Source organism: Phocoena sinus, chromosome 6 (genome assembly GCF_008692025.1).
Source record: "Phocoena sinus isolate mPhoSin1 chromosome 6, mPhoSin1.pri, whole genome shotgun sequence".
In the NCBI taxonomy this organism is placed as follows: domain Eukaryota; kingdom Metazoa; phylum Chordata; class Mammalia; order Artiodactyla; family Phocoenidae; genus Phocoena; species Phocoena sinus.
The window spans coordinates 110079432-110098500 of record NC_045768.1 but is presented as its reverse complement, the minus strand read 5'-3'; the positions used below and the strand labels follow the sequence as shown (position 1 = coordinate 110098500).

The 19069-nt window shown below is 48.4% G+C and overlaps 1 protein-coding gene across 3 annotated transcripts in view; it reads left to right on the top strand.

Annotated features, from left to right (window-relative positions):
* The window catches only part of GALNT7 (polypeptide N-acetylgalactosaminyltransferase 7), a 120132-nt gene that overhangs the window by 56070 nt on the left and 44993 nt on the right, over positions 1 to 19069 (top strand). For all 3 annotated transcript variants that reach the window (XM_032634659.1, XM_032634658.1, XM_032634660.1), the window contains exon 2: positions 4210 to 4670. In XM_032634659.1, the coding sequence (XP_032490550.1) occupies positions 4210 to 4670 (461 nt within the window). The remainder of the gene's footprint in view (positions 1 to 4209; positions 4671 to 19069) is intronic.

Here is a 19069-nt window from a genome sequence, read left to right as displayed (position 1 = left end):
AGACGGAATGTTGTCTTTTAAGCAGTTGTCTTGTTGATGCCGGGAGAATGTTGCTCTTGGTGGCCGAGCAGGTATTTCTGCCGATGGGGGGTTGGGTTGATGTATAATGCAGACACACAGTGCACGGTGGGGGAGAGAGGAGGCCAAGGGGCAGAGAAGAACTTCTGTGTTGAAATTTTTCTTGTCTTGCCGTTAGAATACGAATCTTATTTCACGGCAGCGAGGGTATGGAGAAAGTGACCGGGCTCAGGAGCTACACAAGGCAGTAGGGTTGACAGGGGTCAGGGACTGATAGGCTGTCAGAGCAAGTGGCTGGGGAGGCAACGTAGGACTGGTGTTTGATCGGTTGATTGGGCAGTGGCTCCCGTCCCCGAGGTGGGGAGGACAGTAAGGGAAACGGGTGTGTGACATAAATGGGAAGTTCATTCTGGGGTCTTTTCAGTTTAGGTGCCAGGTTGATTCAGGCAGAAATGTTGAGGAAGCAGTTGACTGTGGGCCCAGAGATGAGAAGTGAGATGTGGGCTGAGGAAACGGGGGTAGGAGAGATCAACTGAACCTGCCCCTCGCTCGGGAGAGGAGGACGCCAGAGTGAGTAGGAGTGACAGGCACGCCCCTAACAGATCTACAGAGAACACCAAGAAGCAAAGGTTAGGGGACTTCCAGGTGGTCCAGTGGTTAGGACTCTGAGCTCTCACTGCTTGAGGGCCTGGGTTCGGTCCCTGGTCTGGAAACAAGATCGCACGAGCCTGGCGGCCCAAAAAAGAGTCAAAGGTTAGACAAAGGGAAGATCAGAACAATTTTTGGAGGAAGATGAGCACGAAGTTCGAATCCATTAAACGTTCTCTTGTTGAGGTGGGGGAGTTTGAGAAACGTTTAGGTTTGCGAGTCTCACATCAGACCCCACGCAACTAAACCACAGCACGTCTCTCACAATTCGGGTCCCTGATTTCACGTGCTCTCGTGTTGCGCGTTCTTCCAGTAAAAGCCGTTTTCCCCCAGTGGAATATTAGGCCCTACAGAGCATGCTCTGTTGACCTTCGGTGACCTGTTCCGTGTACTCTTCTGTCCCTTTTCCCCTCCCCTCATTCTTTACCTACCCCGTTACTGGATCACTGAGCCTTGATGTGGAAAGTTGAAGTGGGGGGACCACGTCTTCCTCCTTTCTTGTGGGGTACTTTGTTCAACATCAACAACTTGAGTCCAGTATCTGAGAGTTTTATAATGACCTCTCTATTTTAATTTGTTTATTACAACCCTGCGGTTGTGTAGTATAATTTTGGAAAGAGCCAGGAGATAAGTGGAGAAAAGGACACTTTCCCATCACCGGAATCACCCCCCAGCTTCCGCGCCTACCTCTTGGTGACAGAGGCGTGCTTGGCTTCCTCTCCTCAGGACGGGTTAATTCCCACCAGAGCCCTCAGTGCTTCGGGACACGGATCTCAGGCAAGGCTGCTTCCTGCCTCCAGACTAGCCCTACTCTGACCCTTAGAGCTCACAGGTTAGGCTTCAGCTACGTCCCTACTACTCGACTCAGGTGTGCGGTGGTCAGAAACCTGATCCAGAAGGCTTATCCACCTGTACCTGGACAGGCATCCCATTAGATGGTTAGGTGAAGTGCTGCATCTTATGTTGTTTCGTGCTACAGGAGGAAAATTGTGGAGAAACTTTGAAATGGACCAAAAAGATTATGGGGTGCATTACCTAACTCGGCTTTCTGTGTTATCTCACCCTTTCATTATCTCTGAGCTGTTTACCATCCTGTAAATGATAGAAAACTGCTAGTAATGGACAGGCATCTCGTCCGTTGAAATGGCAGTCACGTACTGTGGAATGCAGCCTGGATGTTGACCAGTTTTACCAGTTTTGCCGCTATTTGTAAATTCTTTGCAGTATTCTTGGTATTTACATATTTGTCTGTTCTTTGGATTCACCTTTGAACTGGTTGTAACGTCTTAGGGTTCCTTTTAAAATTAATCGGTCAATTAAAATCTGTGTCCCACGTTCAGAAAAAAATTCTTGTCATACATACACATGTATGTTCATATCTGCATGTCATATCTCTAGGAAGATTCACAAGGAAGTGCTGGCTGTGAGCACCTCTGCGGAAGGGAAGGTAGGAAAACTTGCCTTTCACTGTATGCCCTTTGCGATCCTTTGAATTTTGTATCACATGCTTATAGTGTTACCTAAACAAAGAGATAAACTTGTTAAATTCCTTTTTGAACTCTCTCAAGTCAGTCCTTAGCTAGCCGTTACCAAAACTTCATCATCGACTAAATTCACATTTGAGTTAGCTGGCTTTCCAAAGAGACCTTTGTCTCTAGATAAACTACTGGTAGACGGCAGCCTGCATATCAGCATCACAGCTGGAGCCTTCTGTACTCTTTGAAGTTTTTAACTTCATTTTTGAAGACAGCTCTAACACTGTAGAAACATGTCAGTGGGAGGGGGATACTAATTCTTTCATGAATCTCTTAAGGAACCAGGGGATCTTGGCGTGAGGGGGGGGTGGCAGACCAGCCGGCCGTCTGCGGTTCTGGTTCTGACCTCTTCACCTCGCTCCAGCCCAGCTGCACACATTCTCTATCGACCTCTGCTGGTTATAGCTGGAGGTGCTCCCTTTAAAGCCAGAGGAGCTCAAGCCTGATGCATATTGAAATCACCTGGGGAGCTTTTAAAATTCTGATGCCCCAACCAATTAAATCACAGTGTCTGAGGGGTGGGACGCAGACATCAGTATACTTAAAGCCACGGAGGTGATGCTGACGTTGAGACACAAGGCTCTGTGCATGGATTCAGGAAAAACTTCACATGTGACACCCCAGAAGCAAAAGCACTCAGGATTTCTTTTTTTTTTTTAATGTTTGTTTGTTTATTTATTTATTTATTTTTGGCTGCGTTGGGTCTTCGTTGCTGTGCGTGGGCTTTCTCTAGTTTCAGCGAGCGGGGGGCCGCTCTTTGTTGCCCTGCACAGGCTTCTCATTGCGGTGGCTTCTGTTGTTGCGGAGCACGGGCTCTAGGCGCGCGGGCTTCAGTAGTTGTGGCTCGCAGGCTCTGGAGTGCAGGCTCAGTAGTTGTGGCCCGCGGGCTCAGTAGTTGCGGCACACGGGCTTCAGTAGTTGTGGCTCGCAGGCTCTGGAGCGCAGGCTCAGTAGTCATGGCATGCGGGCTCAGTAGTTGTGGCGCACAGGCTTCGTTGCTCCCCGGCATGTGGGATCTTCCCGGGCCAGGGCTGGGACCCGTGTCCCCTGCATTGGCAGGCGGACTCTCAACCACTGCGCCACCAGGGACACCCTGCACTCAGGACTTCTGACGGGAAGATATGTGCAGGGGGTGAGGAAAGGGAGACACCCCTCCCAGAATACCTGTACACACAGCGTCTGTGTTTCCTTGGGTTGCTTCTGGAACATGGCCAACTTAGGTACTGGGTGTGGTTTAAAAGCCCCAGCTGACTCTGTTACAGTCACTAGAGCTTTTTTTTTTTTTTTTTTTTTTTAATAGTTTGGAACTCAGCTAAACTTTCACTGAGCAGGGAATACCTAATGGGGGCTGTTGAGTGCAAATCCCAGCCCTGTTCCTCTGGCATTTGGAGCACGAAGCCAGCCTCGGGGTGGGTGATGCCTAACAGTACTGCCACCACGTGGCTGTGTGACCCACAAAATATCATATTCCTCGTACACCAGATAACTGGGAAAACCACACTGTACAACGGGACCTGTTAAGTGCCTCCTTTAGTCACAGGTCCTAGAACCTCATTGCTCTGACCTGTGACAGTGTGCTTTGGGACTTCCCTGGCGGTCCAGTGGTTAAGACTCCATGGTTCCAACTGCAAGGGCCACGGGTTCGATCTCTGCTGGGGGAACTAAGATCCAACATGTTGTACAGCGCAGCCAAAAAAATAGGGGAAAAGAAAGAAAACAGCAATATGCTTTATTAAGGGGTCTTTGATAGAGTCGTGTTTATAAGGGGAGAAGTAAAAAAATGTATCCACCCCTTTGTTTTGGAACTGTTAGGCAAGGAAATAGTCTCTTCTTGGTTCCCCCTGGGAAAGGTACCTTCTATTGGGGGCCCTGATTCATGGCCTACTTCTGTTTCATATTTCAGACCATTTGTTGCCTCAGCTATTTTGAAAACATGAAAATTGGTGTCATAAACTCTGTTGTGGTTGCCTTCATGTACTCACTGTATATCCCCCTCCCTTTTGTGTAGGAAGACAGAGCTGTTAATAACCCCATGCCTGACCGAGGGGGCAATGGACTAGCTCCTGGGGATGACAGATTCAAACCCGTGGTGCCCTGGCCTCATGTTGAAGGAGTAGAAGTGGACTTAGAGTCTATTAGAAGAAAAAACAAGGCCAAACATGAACAAGAGCGCCATGCTGGAGGAGATAACCAGAAAGACATAATGCAGAGGCAGTATCTCACATTTAAGCCTCAGACTTTCACGTACCGTGATCCTGTGCTCCGCCCAGGGGTCCTCGGTAACTTTGAACCCAAAGAGCCCGAGCCTCACGGAGTGTTTGGTGGCCCTGGAGAGAAAGCCAAGCCGTTGGTTTTGGGACCAGAATTCAAACATGCAGTTCAAGCCAGCATTAAAGAGTTTGGATTTAACATGGTGGCGAGTGACATGATCTCCCTGGACCGCAGCGTCAGTGACTTACGACAAGAAGAGTAAGCACAACCCCTCCCCTTTCTGACCTGGGCGCGCGTTTCCATAGATACCTAGACTTACTTAGATGGTTAGAGTGCAAAACATATTTTGTGCCTTCACTGAAAGGGAATAAGAGGGTCTTTGGTCCACGAAGTGGCCAGAAGGGGGAGATCTCCCCATTTGTGTTATTTTACTGAGGGTGTGGCGTATAAAATTCTGGGGTCTCCTCTACCACTGCTGCTCAAAGTGTTGTCCCCGGATGGGCACCGGTCTGAACGTTCTGTTCCCAGTCCACAGAGAGAAAACGAGCTTGTACCAGGCTGTGAAGTAACTCTTGATAGGAGGTGCTTTAAGTTCACCTGACAACGTGTGAATAACAGAGCTGTCTCTCTTGGTGCGTTGTTTCTCCTTCTGGACAAAGCTCCTTGTCTTGCTGTGGGACGGTAAACAGGAATGGTGCTCGGGTTGCCTCTGGAACTAACTGGTTGTTTGCCTTCTTCCCTTCTTACCCTCAGCACTGAAACTGGGAACGGAAGCTCCCGAGTATGTACTGTATAAAAGGCGCCTTCAGACAGATGAAACCGTAGCCCTCACGTTCAAGTGCTTTTCATGTAGTGTGACTTAAAACAAAGGGTTTCCAACTCTTGACTTTTGATAATGGTGATTATTGAATGAACTCAAAGCTTTTTCTCCTTCAGTTTATTCACTAACTGATTCTACTCAGAGGGTCTAAGCAGCTTCCATTAGCTTCCACAGTGTGGATGCAAGTTTAATTCACTGCTACTACAAAACTTTCCAGATGTATTCCCTGTGATGCGTGATTAACACAGTCCTCGTTTTAAGAAGTGAACACAGCAGGCGCACGCACACACACACGGTCCCCACAGCAGCATCCTTTATGACCCTGCAGTCAAATTCTGGACCTACCAGAGGGCTACTCCAGAGACTTTGGACCTTCCTATATTGATATGATAGGAGTGAGAGGGGGGTGCATGAAATATGCAGAGAAGAAAGAAAGAGAAGCAGTAGAGAACCAGGGTGGTGAGGGACATAACCTCTAGTACAGAGAAGAATTGGAGCATCTCGGGGGACTGTGAAGGGAGAGTGTGGGAGCAGTTATTCCTGACCAATGCAGAGATTTGCCTGGTCGCAGATTTGCCATATTTAGAAAGAAAAAAAAAAAAATAGCAGATGCTCAGTCAAATTTACTTTCAGTTAAACAATGGAAAATGTTTAGTATAAGTATGTCCCAAATAGTGTTTGGAATATACTTATACATTAAAAATACTTGTGGTTTATCTGAACTCCAAATTTAACTGTGCATCCTGTATTTTATCTGGCAGCCCCCCTAGGCAGGGGCTGAGGTTGTTGTTACAGAGCGAGAATTGCCGTGCGTGGACACTTCAGGCCCCCAAACAGGATCTGCGGTCCTCCCTGGAGTGCATCCCAGTTACCCGAGACAGTCTCAGACCGTGCGTCTGTCACGGGGGGGGGGTTCTCGGAGGACCTCTTGATGGCCTTCTCCTCACCATGATGGGGAAGGAAAGGAAGGGGAGAGTCTAACACTGACTTCCTGCTACAGGCCAGGACTTCCTGCAAGTGATCTTATTTGATTCTCACAAGCAAACTGTGAGAGAGTTGCCACGTGTGAATGTGAAGTCTGAGGCTTAGCGCAGTGACTTCTCTGTATCTGCCCAGAGAAATGGCAGAGCTGTGGTCCTACCCCAGATGGCCCGGTTAGAAAGGCCTTCTCCCTGCTCTGCCCCATCCCTTCCTGGACAGTGTGGACCAGGGCAGGGTGGCCATCCCAGGGTGAGCTCAGTGTGGAAACGGAGATTTTAGCACATGAATTACTTATAAAAGGTACACATGTAAAACACCAGTTTGAAAATCAGTTTAAAATAATCTAGCTCACTCTTCGGTGTAAGAAATGTGCTAAGATGTAGAATATCAATAGAAAACCAACAAGGACCTACTGTAGAGCACAGGGAACTATACTCAGTATCTTGAAATAACCTATAATGGAAGAGAATCTGAAAAAGAATAGGTATATTCATATGTATATATATATGTACATATGTGAGTGAATCACTTTGCTGTACACCTGAAACATTGTAAATCAACTATAATTTTAAAAAAGGAAGAAAGAAACATGCCAAGAAGATCAAAGGCATACATGCATACACGTCAGGGCAGCGCCCAGGACTAGTGTGGTCCTCGGTGGCTCCCCCTCCTGCGCCCCTCACATCCCTTCTGTCCCCCAGGCCTCTTCTTCCTGCCACCACGCTCCGTCTCCAGTCCACCCTTCCACCTCCCCTGTCACCAGCCACGGCCACGCCACTGTCATCTCTCCTAGAATCCCGCCAGCGCCTCCTGCCTGTTGACACCTAGCCCGGGTAACATCATTCTTTGCCTTCCCAGAGCACCTAGAATAAAACGTTCCGGGCCTGCCCACCTCGCTCTGGCCGGACATCTTCTCCCGCGGGGGGGGCGTTTGCACGTCCCCCCCCCCCCCCCACCAGCTCCCTCACCTCTGTGGGCTTTTTCCTTCCTCTGTGGCCCCTTCCCAACCCTCAGGCTCCGTCAGACTCTCTGGCCTGCTTTATTTTCCATTACTCCTCTCTGGCCGTTTCATTCCTAGTATCTCTCAAATTTTCTGATTAGACATTGGTTAACTTAGCTATTGACTGTCTTTCTTACTAGATGATAAGGTCCCGAGAGCAAGGAATTTGTCTCTTTTTTTCACCAGCTACTTCCAGTAAGTGACACCCAGGAGCTTGGCCGTGTCCCGTGGTGAACATCTGTTGAGAGAGTGAATGAATGAGTGAGTGAATGAAGGAGTGAATGAAGGAGTCCGCTAGGATCAGACCTTGGCTCCATTACCAGACACGAGATCTCAGACCAGCTCCTTACCCTCCCTATCAGTTACCTGATCCATCACGTGGGTCTACCAATGCCTACCCCCTGGATTGGCATTGGGATTAAAGGACATAATAGACTAAAAGTCGTACCACACGCCTGGGGGTTAGAAACTTAAGTATTAGTGGCTGTTTCTTTTTTAATTGCTGTGGCACTTTCTTCAGGTCACAGTTTGTCTAAACTTGAATGTTTCTGTAACTATGCAGCTTTGAGGTCCTCTGTTGCTTTTTGGAAAATGTGGATTCCCCCCACACCGCCGTGTCTGCATCATCTTGCATCTCCTCGCACCTCCCTTGATGGCAAAGCCTTCGTCCCCTTTGATGATTTCAGACACGCCAGGCGCCTCTGAAGCTCCCATCTCTCTGGGTCTTGCTCTCCTACAGTCGTCTTTCTTCCTGCCTTTTGCTGTCTTTCCTAACTGCGTTCCCCCCCAACCCGTCACCTTCCTTCTTTTCTTCTTTCCTCTAATCTTCCTTCCTTCCTCCTGCCGTGCCTTTCCATAGGCTGATCATTTCTTTGTTAGTTTCTCTGGCATAACTGGAGCAGCGCTTAGAAATAAGATTATTGCATGTTCCTGCAAGGATCGTGTCCCCAGTCAGATAAAAGGACCAAGGCTATCTTAGCAATTGATCCTAAACCCCTTTCTAAAATTCTGTTAGTGAGAAAACTCTTGTTTATACTCAAAATATGCAAACATACTCCCAGAAGATTTTTTAACTGAGTCCAGATTATTTTTTAAATTTGATTCTTTCTCACCTTTTTTAAAAAAATGGGATAGGCTTCTTTCCTGTTTGAACACTGTAAAATTCAGTGTAGACTCGTAAATAATTTCTAAGTTGAGTTATTCATAATTTAGAACGTGGTCAATTTTAAGAGTTTTCGCCAAAATAAAAAGGTCAACAGCAAATAAAGCACTGCTAATTTTCACGTAGTATCTGATGTGCATATTAGCACTTTTCTGCTCTACCAGCAAAGTGAAAGCATCCCACGGGCCCACCTCACACACACGCCCTCCCTCATACTTGGTCCCCCCGGAGAGCGTACTGCACAGGGCTTGAATCTCCGCAGCTGTGGGATCTAGGCCTGATTAGCCTGCTCTCTTGCCTCTGTCACGCATAATGAGCCACCTGCCACGCTTGGGAACCCAGCTTCGAGCTGTTTGTCCAGTTACAACATCTGCCCCTGGTTCACTCGCTCGTTCTTGTGGCCGTTCCCTCCGGCTTTTTGGATGAAAAGCAGGACAGAACTGCCCAGCTGCCAGTGTGACTCAGGCTCACGTCTGTTGCAGCTTTGAATCACATCCCCTGGCTGAGTCATTTACTGGCTGTTGATCGCTCATTAGGAGGGTGAGTAACAGTGTTTGGAGGGAACGGGAGGCCTCCTTCTTTTCTAAAGGCTTGAGCCAAGAATGACCTCACCTGCCTTCACGCTTGTTTTCTATAAAAAAATATACATGATTTTCTGCACAGTTCAGCGGAGATGGAGTCTCTCCAATAAACGAGGCACTGTGCTAGCCCGTCAGGGATGCAGCAATAAGAAAGTACAGTCCCTGCCTTCAAGGGGCTCGCCATCTACCCCTGGGGAGAAGGGAAAGGTTGCCGCGACGTAAAGAGCCTGAGGGAAGGAGAGGGGGGCCGCGCTGAGTTACAGGGAAGTCAGGAAAGGATTTACGGGGCGAGCACTAGGGACGGGCCCGTCGATGAGGAGGTTTCCCAGGAGGAGGTTACAGGTGTAGAGGGCAGGACGGTAAGTGTGGACCGGGAGGAAGTCCGGTGCCGTGGCTTACGTGGATGGGTCAGTGAGTGCAGAGACATAGAGACACAGCTGGTAGGACAGAGAGGGTGGCGTTTGCAGGCCCCCAGTGCCGCTCTTCATAGTCTGCACTGAATGCCGTGCAGGGAAGACCCACTGAAGGGGTACCGAGAGAACTTGAGGAGTGTCAGGCTGCTGGGGTGTCCGGAGCGGGTGGGGGCCTGACCTGGTAAAGGGTCCATAGTATCACAGTAGGAACCTGAGTGAAGGCCCCAGAACCAGACTAAGGAGACTCAGGGGGAGAACAAGAGTTAGAACAGGAGGTGCTGGCAGCTGACGGAGGAATCAGACATCGGTACAAGGCTTTGAAGCTCAGAAACGGGGAGAAGGCCACCACTGACCAAGGAGGGGGCAGGATCAGAACAAGCTGCTCTGCCCAGAGCACCTGTGCCCCAGACCTGGGCCTCGGGCGAGTGCCCCTCCCCCGTGCTGAGCCCCGCAGGGGGCCGAGCCCATTTGTGGGAAGTGCTGTTTGCGGTTACGTTAGGTTTTCTTCTAATAAAGCATAGGATTTTATTTCCTTTACTGTGAACTAACGACGGATGCAAATATGTGGAAATTATTCTTGCCCTTTCTCTGCCCAAGAAGGCAGACAAGCAGGGGTATATAATCCAAGCTATTTTGTTTCAAACAAATGAATTAATAAGTATCTTGACTTGTTGAACAAATTCATCTGCTTCTACTGTTTAACCTTTCCTCCTGCGTACACTCCTGTTGCATTTCTATTTTGTAGAAAGCTATCTCAGTTGCATTGAAAGAGCGAAATAATAGATGTTAAAGTGCTTCAAAAACTCTAAGAGCCATGCAAATGTTAATAACTTTGTTAAGCTTGTCTGTGAGAAACTGAGGTGGTTTTTTAAAGATACTATACACTGACATTCCTGCCTTATACACTAGGTAATTCTCTTCTTACCTGATACCAGAATACTGATATTTAATTTTATTTAAGGTAGTTATGGTCGTGAGCTTTTTTCATTCTCCATCTGTGCTAAGGGCTGTCTTTGATACCTTTGTGTAGAATATAGTAATATAATTTATCAGATAGTTGGTATTTTCAAAATAGGCTATAGGGTTCTTTTCTAATTTCAGTTCCTATACACTGTGACCCATGGGTTTCAATTAACACTGACTAAATGTAAGGAGCCGCTCATAAGAGGGTAAAACAAATGATTAGAATTGTCTATACATCATGGACACACATGTGTATGTGAATCACGTATGTGCACATGAACTTCAGTGCTGCGTCCTAGTTTCCTTTGGCACAATGAGCACTGGTTCTGTACGACGCCATCCAAACGGCACGGGTCCCGACCGTTGACATGCACTCCTTTCCTCTCTTGGATTACCCAAAGCACGTCTCATTTTTCAGACTGCAGTCTGGCAGCAGTAGAGCTAACCTGCAGGAAGCACATTTGAAATTGGTTTCAGGTGACCCACAGTGGACATGGCTGCTGCTTTTACATCCAAAAAGTGTTGCTTTCTAACTGGCCTGAAAGTCGTTACTCTTGGGAGCCACTTTTTGTGAGTTCAGGGGTTTTCCAAATGAACTTTAAGCATAAATTGTGTTCTGATACTTAGTTTCTTTTCTTCTTTCTCTTCTAAACATACACATCTGAAAACACACACACCACACCACACACACACACACACACACACACACACACACACACACTGCACTTTGGGATTTTCTCAATGATGGGGGCACAGCCGATTTTTGTTCAAGGTCCTGGCTGACCACAGGAGACGTATTTAGCCAAATGGGAGTTACTGGAGCTATTGGGGTAACTTAGGTCACCCCAGTTCGCACAGCAGTTTAGAGGGGTGCCTCCAGAAACTGGACATGGAGGTCATCTGCTGCTCTGGGCCACCGTTAGCAGGGTACCAGCAGCCTCAAACCCCCCTCCTCAGCAGCCTGCAGGGGTGGCTCCCGTCCCCAGGGGGGACGTTTCTGTACTGCCGAGACCCCGTGTGGTCACCGAGGTCCCTCCCACGAACATAGCTTCATCTCCCCACACACCCCACCCACCATGTTACAAAAGGACAGGGTTTGCCTGGTAAAAGTATAACCCCAGGTGCTTGACTTGTTTTCGCACAGCTTTCCACCCCCAACCGGGAGTTTACAGTAAGTCCCTGGAGGCTAGCTGTGTGCACGGAGGCACCGCGAGGTACCTCGTTACATCCCACCCCAGTGACAGTGTCAGGGAGACCTTGACTCTTTCTTTCTCTCCAGGGTGAGTTTCCCACCCATCCAAAGCTCTGACATGGAGATGAAGGGGGGGTTTTGGTACCCTTTCCTACTAGAGCATCTGAGATTTGGAGCTGATGGTCTTTTCAGAGTGTTTGGTCATTATCCTCTGCTAAAAAGTCATCAGTCGCTCAGCAGGGAGCGTCTGAACTGCCACAGTGCCCGGTGGACGTCAGGCATGGGCCCTTCCACCCGGAGGCTGGCACGACCCCTGGTGCTTCGGCCACCAGACCGTCAGATTCAGCCTGGTCCCTTGCTGTGTCCCCTGTGCGTAGGGCCCTCGGGTGTTTGGTAAACAGGGAAGTGGTCCTGGGGGTCCTCCATTTCCTCCTGCATGGTGATGTTTGGAGGTGGGCCGGCAAGGTGTCCCAAAGTTAAAGTGACCGCCAGGACAGTGGATTTATGAAGATCCGGAGAAGAAAGTCTTTCTCTCTAGCGCCAGGAACGGGGTGAGGGCCTCAGGACACCGGTGCTGCACTGTGCTGGGCGGCGTGGACCCTAGGGGTCCCCGAGAAGCCAAGCAGAACATGATGGAGGAGAAAGGCTGCCCTGGACCACCTTTTAGTTCTGGTATCGCTGCCCTGCGCTAGAAGATAATATCTCCCAGGACCTGCACGAGGAGAAGATGAGCCCCCGGGCTTCAAGGCTGCGCGGATGCCAGGGATGGGCTGTGATGAAACTGCATGTTGGTAGCGACTTTAACTGATTGACTTTGGTTTCTTTAGGGCCTGGGTTTCCAGTGGCTTGGTCCTAGCCCTGTTGTTCCTTTAAGTCCTCTTTCTTCCTTCCTTCCTCCATTACCTTCCTTCCTCCCTTCCTTTCTTGTTTTCTTCTTTTTTCTTTCTCTTTCTTTCTGCATGATTTACAAAACAGAAGGCCTTCCAGGGGAAAAAATGTGTATGGCATTGGAGCAGGAGTGCCCCTATTGCAGTGAGTCAAAGCCAAACACCCAGTGAGGTGCTGCCCACACTTAAGAGGCATCATCTACCTGAAGCTGGCTGTTTTTAGGCCACGCATAAACTAACCGTTTGTTCTGGAAGCACAGTACCAGCAACCACCAGCTGGGCCCGGGGCGAGTGCGTAGGCATTTTTACTGATCAGGCTCCAGGAGAGAAGGCCAGCCATGCGAGTGGGTGTAGGTGAGGTGGGACCAGTCAGGCAGGGGCTGTCCAGAGAGCAAGAGAACAGCCGTCGTGGGGGCCTGCCGTGCAGGGGGTCAGTTCTGACAGCTCCCCCTCCGGGCGGGGAAGATTCCTGGGGAGAGCTGTGAGGCGGGTCAGCAGTGCTGTTTCCTCTCAAGCAGGGCCTGGGGGAGGAGCAACAGGAATAACTTGTATGACTCCCTGGGTACACTTGTCAGTAAGTCCATCACCTTTGCTCACTTGAAGCCAAATATGTTAAAAATGTACTTAGTATCACAAATAGAATTGCTCTTTTGTCATCCTTGCAACATATAAGAGGAACAAGTTATTACATGACTTAAAATGATATAAAAACACAGTTCACATTCAGTAATATCTTTTAGTTCATCACTGGGAAATGGCCACGGTTTTGCGTTCCTCTTCATGGAATCCCAGGGGAAAGTCCACTGTCCCAAACGTAGCCAATGTGGAGGAGACTTATTTTTTAATAACCCAGTAACTCGCTGTAGAATGAGCACTGCCGTTTCAATCAGAAGCAAAACACCCGCACTTACTGCAGAAAGGCAAGTCCCAGCGAGCAAACCAGAGCCGGGAAAAAGGGCTCCAGAGACAGATCTGAGCACCTGAGCTCCAGGTTCCTAAGACCCTGGGGATGCGCCACGGTCCCCGCAGACGCAGGAGGGGGCGGGGGTGTCTCCCGCGAAAGACGGGACCGCCCTGCGCTTGCGTCGCGTCTTGCGGGGCAGGCGCTCCCCCCAGCGGCGGACGCGCTTGGTGCAGGCCTGCTGGGGCTTCTCCTGGGAGAGCGGGGAGCAGCAGGACGGGGCTCCGGGAAGCCTGCAAACTCCTTCCTGCCGATTGGGGAAGTAGCATCGGGTGCTCTTATTCAAGGCACACCGCGAAGGGTCTGTCCTGAGCAGAGGATGAAGCCACCTCGGTTGGGGTCTGGCTGCCTGTGGCACCGTGGCGCAGCCTCTGGCTGGGGCCGAGCGCGGGCTGGGACGGTGCCGTGACCGCAGGACTCCAGGCTCCAGCCCCGAGGCGCTCATTTACACTTGTTCAAGCGGTGGGGATGTTTCTCGGTCGCCTTACCTGAGGTCCAAGCCTGTCTTTTACTCCCAGATGACGAGCTGTCGCCGCGATGCCGCTTCTTCGTTCCGTACTTTTCCGTTGCAGCGGCTGGTGGAGAAAGGGGTGCTCAGTTAGTGCCTGTGGGGGTCAACAGCACCCTTGTGCACTTGTGGAGCGCCTGCTGTATGTCTGGCAGTGAGCTCCGTTCTCTGACACACTGTCTCCCATCCTCATAACTGTGCGGAAACAGCGTTATTATTATTATTTTTTCTCTGTATTTGTAGAGGATGGAACTGAGCCTCAGAAGCAGATAACTTGAAGGTCACATTAACTAGAAGATTGGGGTGGCGGGATCCCAGTTCGAGCTTCCACACCACCTTGCCTTGTTAGTGACGCTAAACCAGTGGCTCGGGGCGGCAGGGTCGGGGGTGGAGGTGGGTATTACAGTATATACATCACATTAACTGTTTGAAAGAGGAGAACAGAAAGTTAGAAAAAGGTAAAAGGCAGAGGCCTTATATGTCATTACTGCAGGATCCTTTCCTGCTTCTAAGCCGGGTTTTCTCCGTCTCGGCAGTACTGACGGTCTCTGTCAGGCGGACTGTCCTGTGCCTTGTAGGATGTTCAGCCTGATCTCTGGACTGTGCCCACCCAACCGATGCCTGTGGCACACACCACCCCTCCCTGTCTTTAACTGTGACAGCCCAGAGTGTCTCCAGACTGTGCCACATGGCCCTGTAGGGCAGAATCCCCCCTGGTTAATAATCCCCACTGCTCTAAGGGGCCAGTCAAGGTAACGTTGGCCAGAGGTGCCAAGCAAGGGTGGAGGGTGTGTAACACAGTGGAAAGAACAGAGATGGGACTTAGAGCATTGTGGGGACAGCAGGCACAGATCGGTTGAACCGCCAGATAAATGAAGGTAAAACGAAGTTAGGTATTAGCAGTGAGGGTTTTGTGATGGGTCTCAGGCTACATCATGGCAGAACATCTGAACATTATTAAGGGTGTTTCAGTAATCATTCCTGGATACATGGGTCTCTCTCTCTCTCTCTCTCTCTCTTAATATGACAAACACTGGGGGTGGAATGGAGATAGCCGCCCGTCATCCCACTGTAAAAAGGCCCTATCCTGCCCTTTACCTCGTCCACCTTTCAGTCAGTGGGGGCCACTGATGACACTTTCAGAATTTGGTGCGTATTTCTCTGAGCTTTATTGTAAGTTATTCAACCCATTCCCTTGAATTATCCCTTATTTCCATTCCCTTTCCTTCTAATCGGGAGAATTACTAATACTTGCGAGTGAAATTATTCTAAGTAACAAGAAAAATATTGGTAATGCTTATATTCTTGACCTCTGAAGATAATTTTGTACCGTACTTATCTGGGTCGTTGTAGGAATTGATATTCTAGTTATATATCAGCAAGTATCGCAACGAATTATGTGAAAGTAGAACATGTAACAGTCCACCTGTTTTAACAGCTTGGCTTGTTCCTAGCCTATAGACCAACAATTCTTCACCTTCTTGGTCAGGCCCCCTTTACCTGCTTAAAAATTATCGATAGCCCCAAATTATTAAGGTTTTTTTATATGGGCTATCTCTATCACCATTTACCATCCTGAAATTAAAACAGAAGTTTTAAATTCAAATAATAATAAGAAGAAAAAGCTATTACATGTTAACATATTTTATGAAAAATAACTAAATTTTCCCCAAAAAAAGTCTGATAATAGTAGAATTGCCCTGGATTTTTTCCAGTGCCTTGAATGTCTGGTTTGTAGAAGACTGCTGAATTCTGCGTTCAGTCTGTGCCCATACGCTGTCTTGGATGAAGAAAATCTGGCCTTGCACAGACTTGTAATTGGAAAAAGGAGTGCTTTCAATCTAATTTCCTTTTCAGATAGCTGTAGATGTTCTTCGTTGATACTACACCAAAACACAAGTGGTAGTTTTTTTAAAGTAATTGCCACGTAAAATCTGAATCCCTCCGAAGACCCTTCCCTACCCTGTTGTTAGTCGGTCTCGCCCTTAGACGGGCCTTCTGCTCTTACGTGACGCTGTAGCATCATGTGTTGGCCATCTGGAAAGTACTGGTTTCCCGAGCAATGCAGATCTTCCAAATACTGACAGTTTCATTGTACTGTAAGCACAATAAAGCCCCACGTGTTAATGTCATCGTCGATCTCATCAGAAAAGTCTTCAACTCCTGGGACGCTGTCATAATTCCAAGAGTCTAAGTTTTGCTTGAGTGTTCAAGTTTTATCATCGGCAACGAATGACGTCAGTTGTTTTCCTTGAAGTGACAGGCTCCCTTCATCTGTGTTTGAGGAAATACCAGATCCCCAAGCCTGACTGGCCTCGGTTTGTCTGCAGGTCCCTTCAAGTGCAGTGGCGTTCTGTGAGGGACTCGGTGGGTTCGGGAGCTCGGGCGCATGGTGTTCATCCTCGAGATGACCGCCGTCCTCGGTGGGAACAGAAACCCTTTCTGCACGCCTCCCACCTGTCTGACAGGATGCTGAAGCATGTGCTCAGGGCTGAGATTGACTAAAAATTATAAACCCTCCCCAAGGAAGACTCACTCCTCCATCCGGGACACGCAGTGTAAGCAGCATTGGCTTTACGCTGGCTGTGGCAGGGTGAGGGGCGTCACCATCACAGGAACCTGCTGGTGCCATTACCTTGCTTTGCCCTAAGGCACCAGCGATTTTACCCACCTTTGCGTTTGTGCCATCAGATTAAAGATCAACATAGTAAAAAGGTACTACGGTCTTAATATTATCATGAAAATATCTTGACCTAACCGAAAAGTGTCTTGGGGGCCCCAGGGATCTGTGGACCGTACTTTGTGAACCACTGTTACAGATTTTTAGAATCAACTAGATGAATAATAAAAATAATGAGACTTCAAAAAAAATTGTCGGGCTTCCCTGGTGGCGCAGTGGTTGAGAGTCCTCCTGCCGACGCAGGAGACACGGGTTCGTGCCCCGGTCCGGGAGGATCCCACATGCCGCGGAGCGGCTGGGCCCGTGAGCCATGGCTGCTGAGCCTGCGCGTCCGGAGCCTGTGCTCCGCAACGGGAGAGGCCACAACAGTGAGAGGCCCGCGTACCGCAAAAAAAAAAAAAAAAATTGTCGTCTTCCGTCTTCTAGTTTTATCATTGACAAATACAGTGACATTTTATAAAGTTCAAGGAGATCTTTTCTACCTGATTCGTTGGTAATTTCACCAGATTCTAGGGTTACCAATGATTTAGATAATTAAATCCTTAATCCAAAATTTAATTGAACTCTATTTTAATTAACTGATAAATAAGAACTTGATTTTATGTTACAAAAGTGCTAGAACATCTACAAAAGGGTAGGTGGCCTGATAGTATGAATGAGATCCTATCTCTAATTACATAGGACTAAGGGATAAAGTAATAGCCAAAAAAAAAAAAAGAAATAAAAAAGACCAGCTTTACTATTCTTGGGACAGCAGTGTTTTCAAATGGTATGATGCGATCAGCCCCCAAATTTGGAGTAGTTTACCGTCATCGTAATAATTTAAATGATTCAGAAAAGGAACTCATGGGAGAAAACAGGGATTCAGACCCCAAGGTTCAAAGTTCAACAGTTTATCAGTTGGATACTTTATTAAATCAATATTTTGTATTGATCACAATTTCAGGAATTCATAGCACAGTGCACACGAGTTGTCTATATTTTCTAAATTCTACAGATAATATATAAATTATCATATAAATGTATCATAAAATGAGGTCAGTAGTATTAACATGATGAAAACGTTTGGTCAGACATGATTCAGGTGACCTAAGTTAGCTTCCAAACTGCTCACTCGTCGGTTGGGGACATCTATAAAGCTAGTCCATGCAACACCTTCCCCCTCAGCAAATTACCAGACAAAAAATGGTGCTTTATCATCTGCAGTTTTTATATAGACCAAAAAAATTAAGTTTTGGAGTTAAAATTAGTCTTGGGACCAAGTTTTTAACGAGGGAACTATAGCAACCTGAGGACTTGCCATGCATTGATTATTTTCACCCCCTCTTCCATTAAAAAAAAGTCTTCTATATAATACCTGAGTAGTCAGAAAGCACTTATTATTTCTATTCTAATGATTGCAAAACTTTGAGCAGGTATACAATGGAATCACAAGAATGCACTCAAAGCCATAGTAACTAAGACTAAGACGTGAGTGGTTATGATATAGGACAAAATGTCATCGATAAGGCAAAGCCGACCCTGCGGGATGACCAAGTTGTCTTCTTTGTCCCATCAGCATCCACTATAAAGTGTAACACGCGGATGACACAGCTCTGTCCTGACAGGGCAGGAGTTCTCTGAGGACACACTGCCCCACAGTCCTCTCTGAGTCTCGTTTCCTCATCTGTAAAGAGAGGGAGTGGTCAGTGTTTTTAGTTCATCTCCTGCACAGAATCGGCAGAATCCTCTCTGCCGACGGCTTCCTAGGGAGCACCTGTGTGTTCTGGTTCTCACATCTCCTTGAAAACACCCCCCGGCTCCTCCGTCTGGTTTGGAAACCACTGAACTAGGCGTCCACCAAGGTCTTTTCCGTTTTCAAAGTACTTTTTTCTATGTTTCTACATCCTCCCCTGGGTCTTCCTCACGTTCCTCTAGACGCAGAGCCAAGTAGAACCAGCCAGCAAGCAGCTGGTGTGCAGCTGTTACCACTCCAGCTGAGCCGAGTGTGGGTCCCGCCTCTTTCTGCCCCTGGGGGCCCTGAGGCCCTACCAGGTGTGACAGCTCTTCTTGGAAAGTCACAATAGATGCAGAATCCTGGCAGAGGCATGTGCTGCATCGATTCCAGCCCTGCAGCAACATGACACTGTCCTGCCCTGGCGGGGAGACCTCAGGCCGTCCGGCAGGTGAGGTCCTCAGGTGAGCCAGGACCCCAGGCTCACCCTTCTTTGGTTTCCACGGAAGGAGGAAGGGGACCAGGACGGATGAACTAGGAGACAGTCAGCCACTCTGTGTCACCAAGACCAACCCTGCCAGCATCTCCAGGACAGGATCCTGTTGGGAGAGCTGCCCCTGTTACCCGCCCTGCGTGCCAGCCCCGGGGGTGGAGGAAGCCCATTTTGCCGCATCGACCAAGAAAGGGGTCCTGACCTCTTTCCCCTTCCAGAGGCAGCTACTGTTTGGTGAATATTTGTCACGTTCTTTCCTCACACAAAGTGCATACATATATTCATGGTTTTTAGAGCATGAA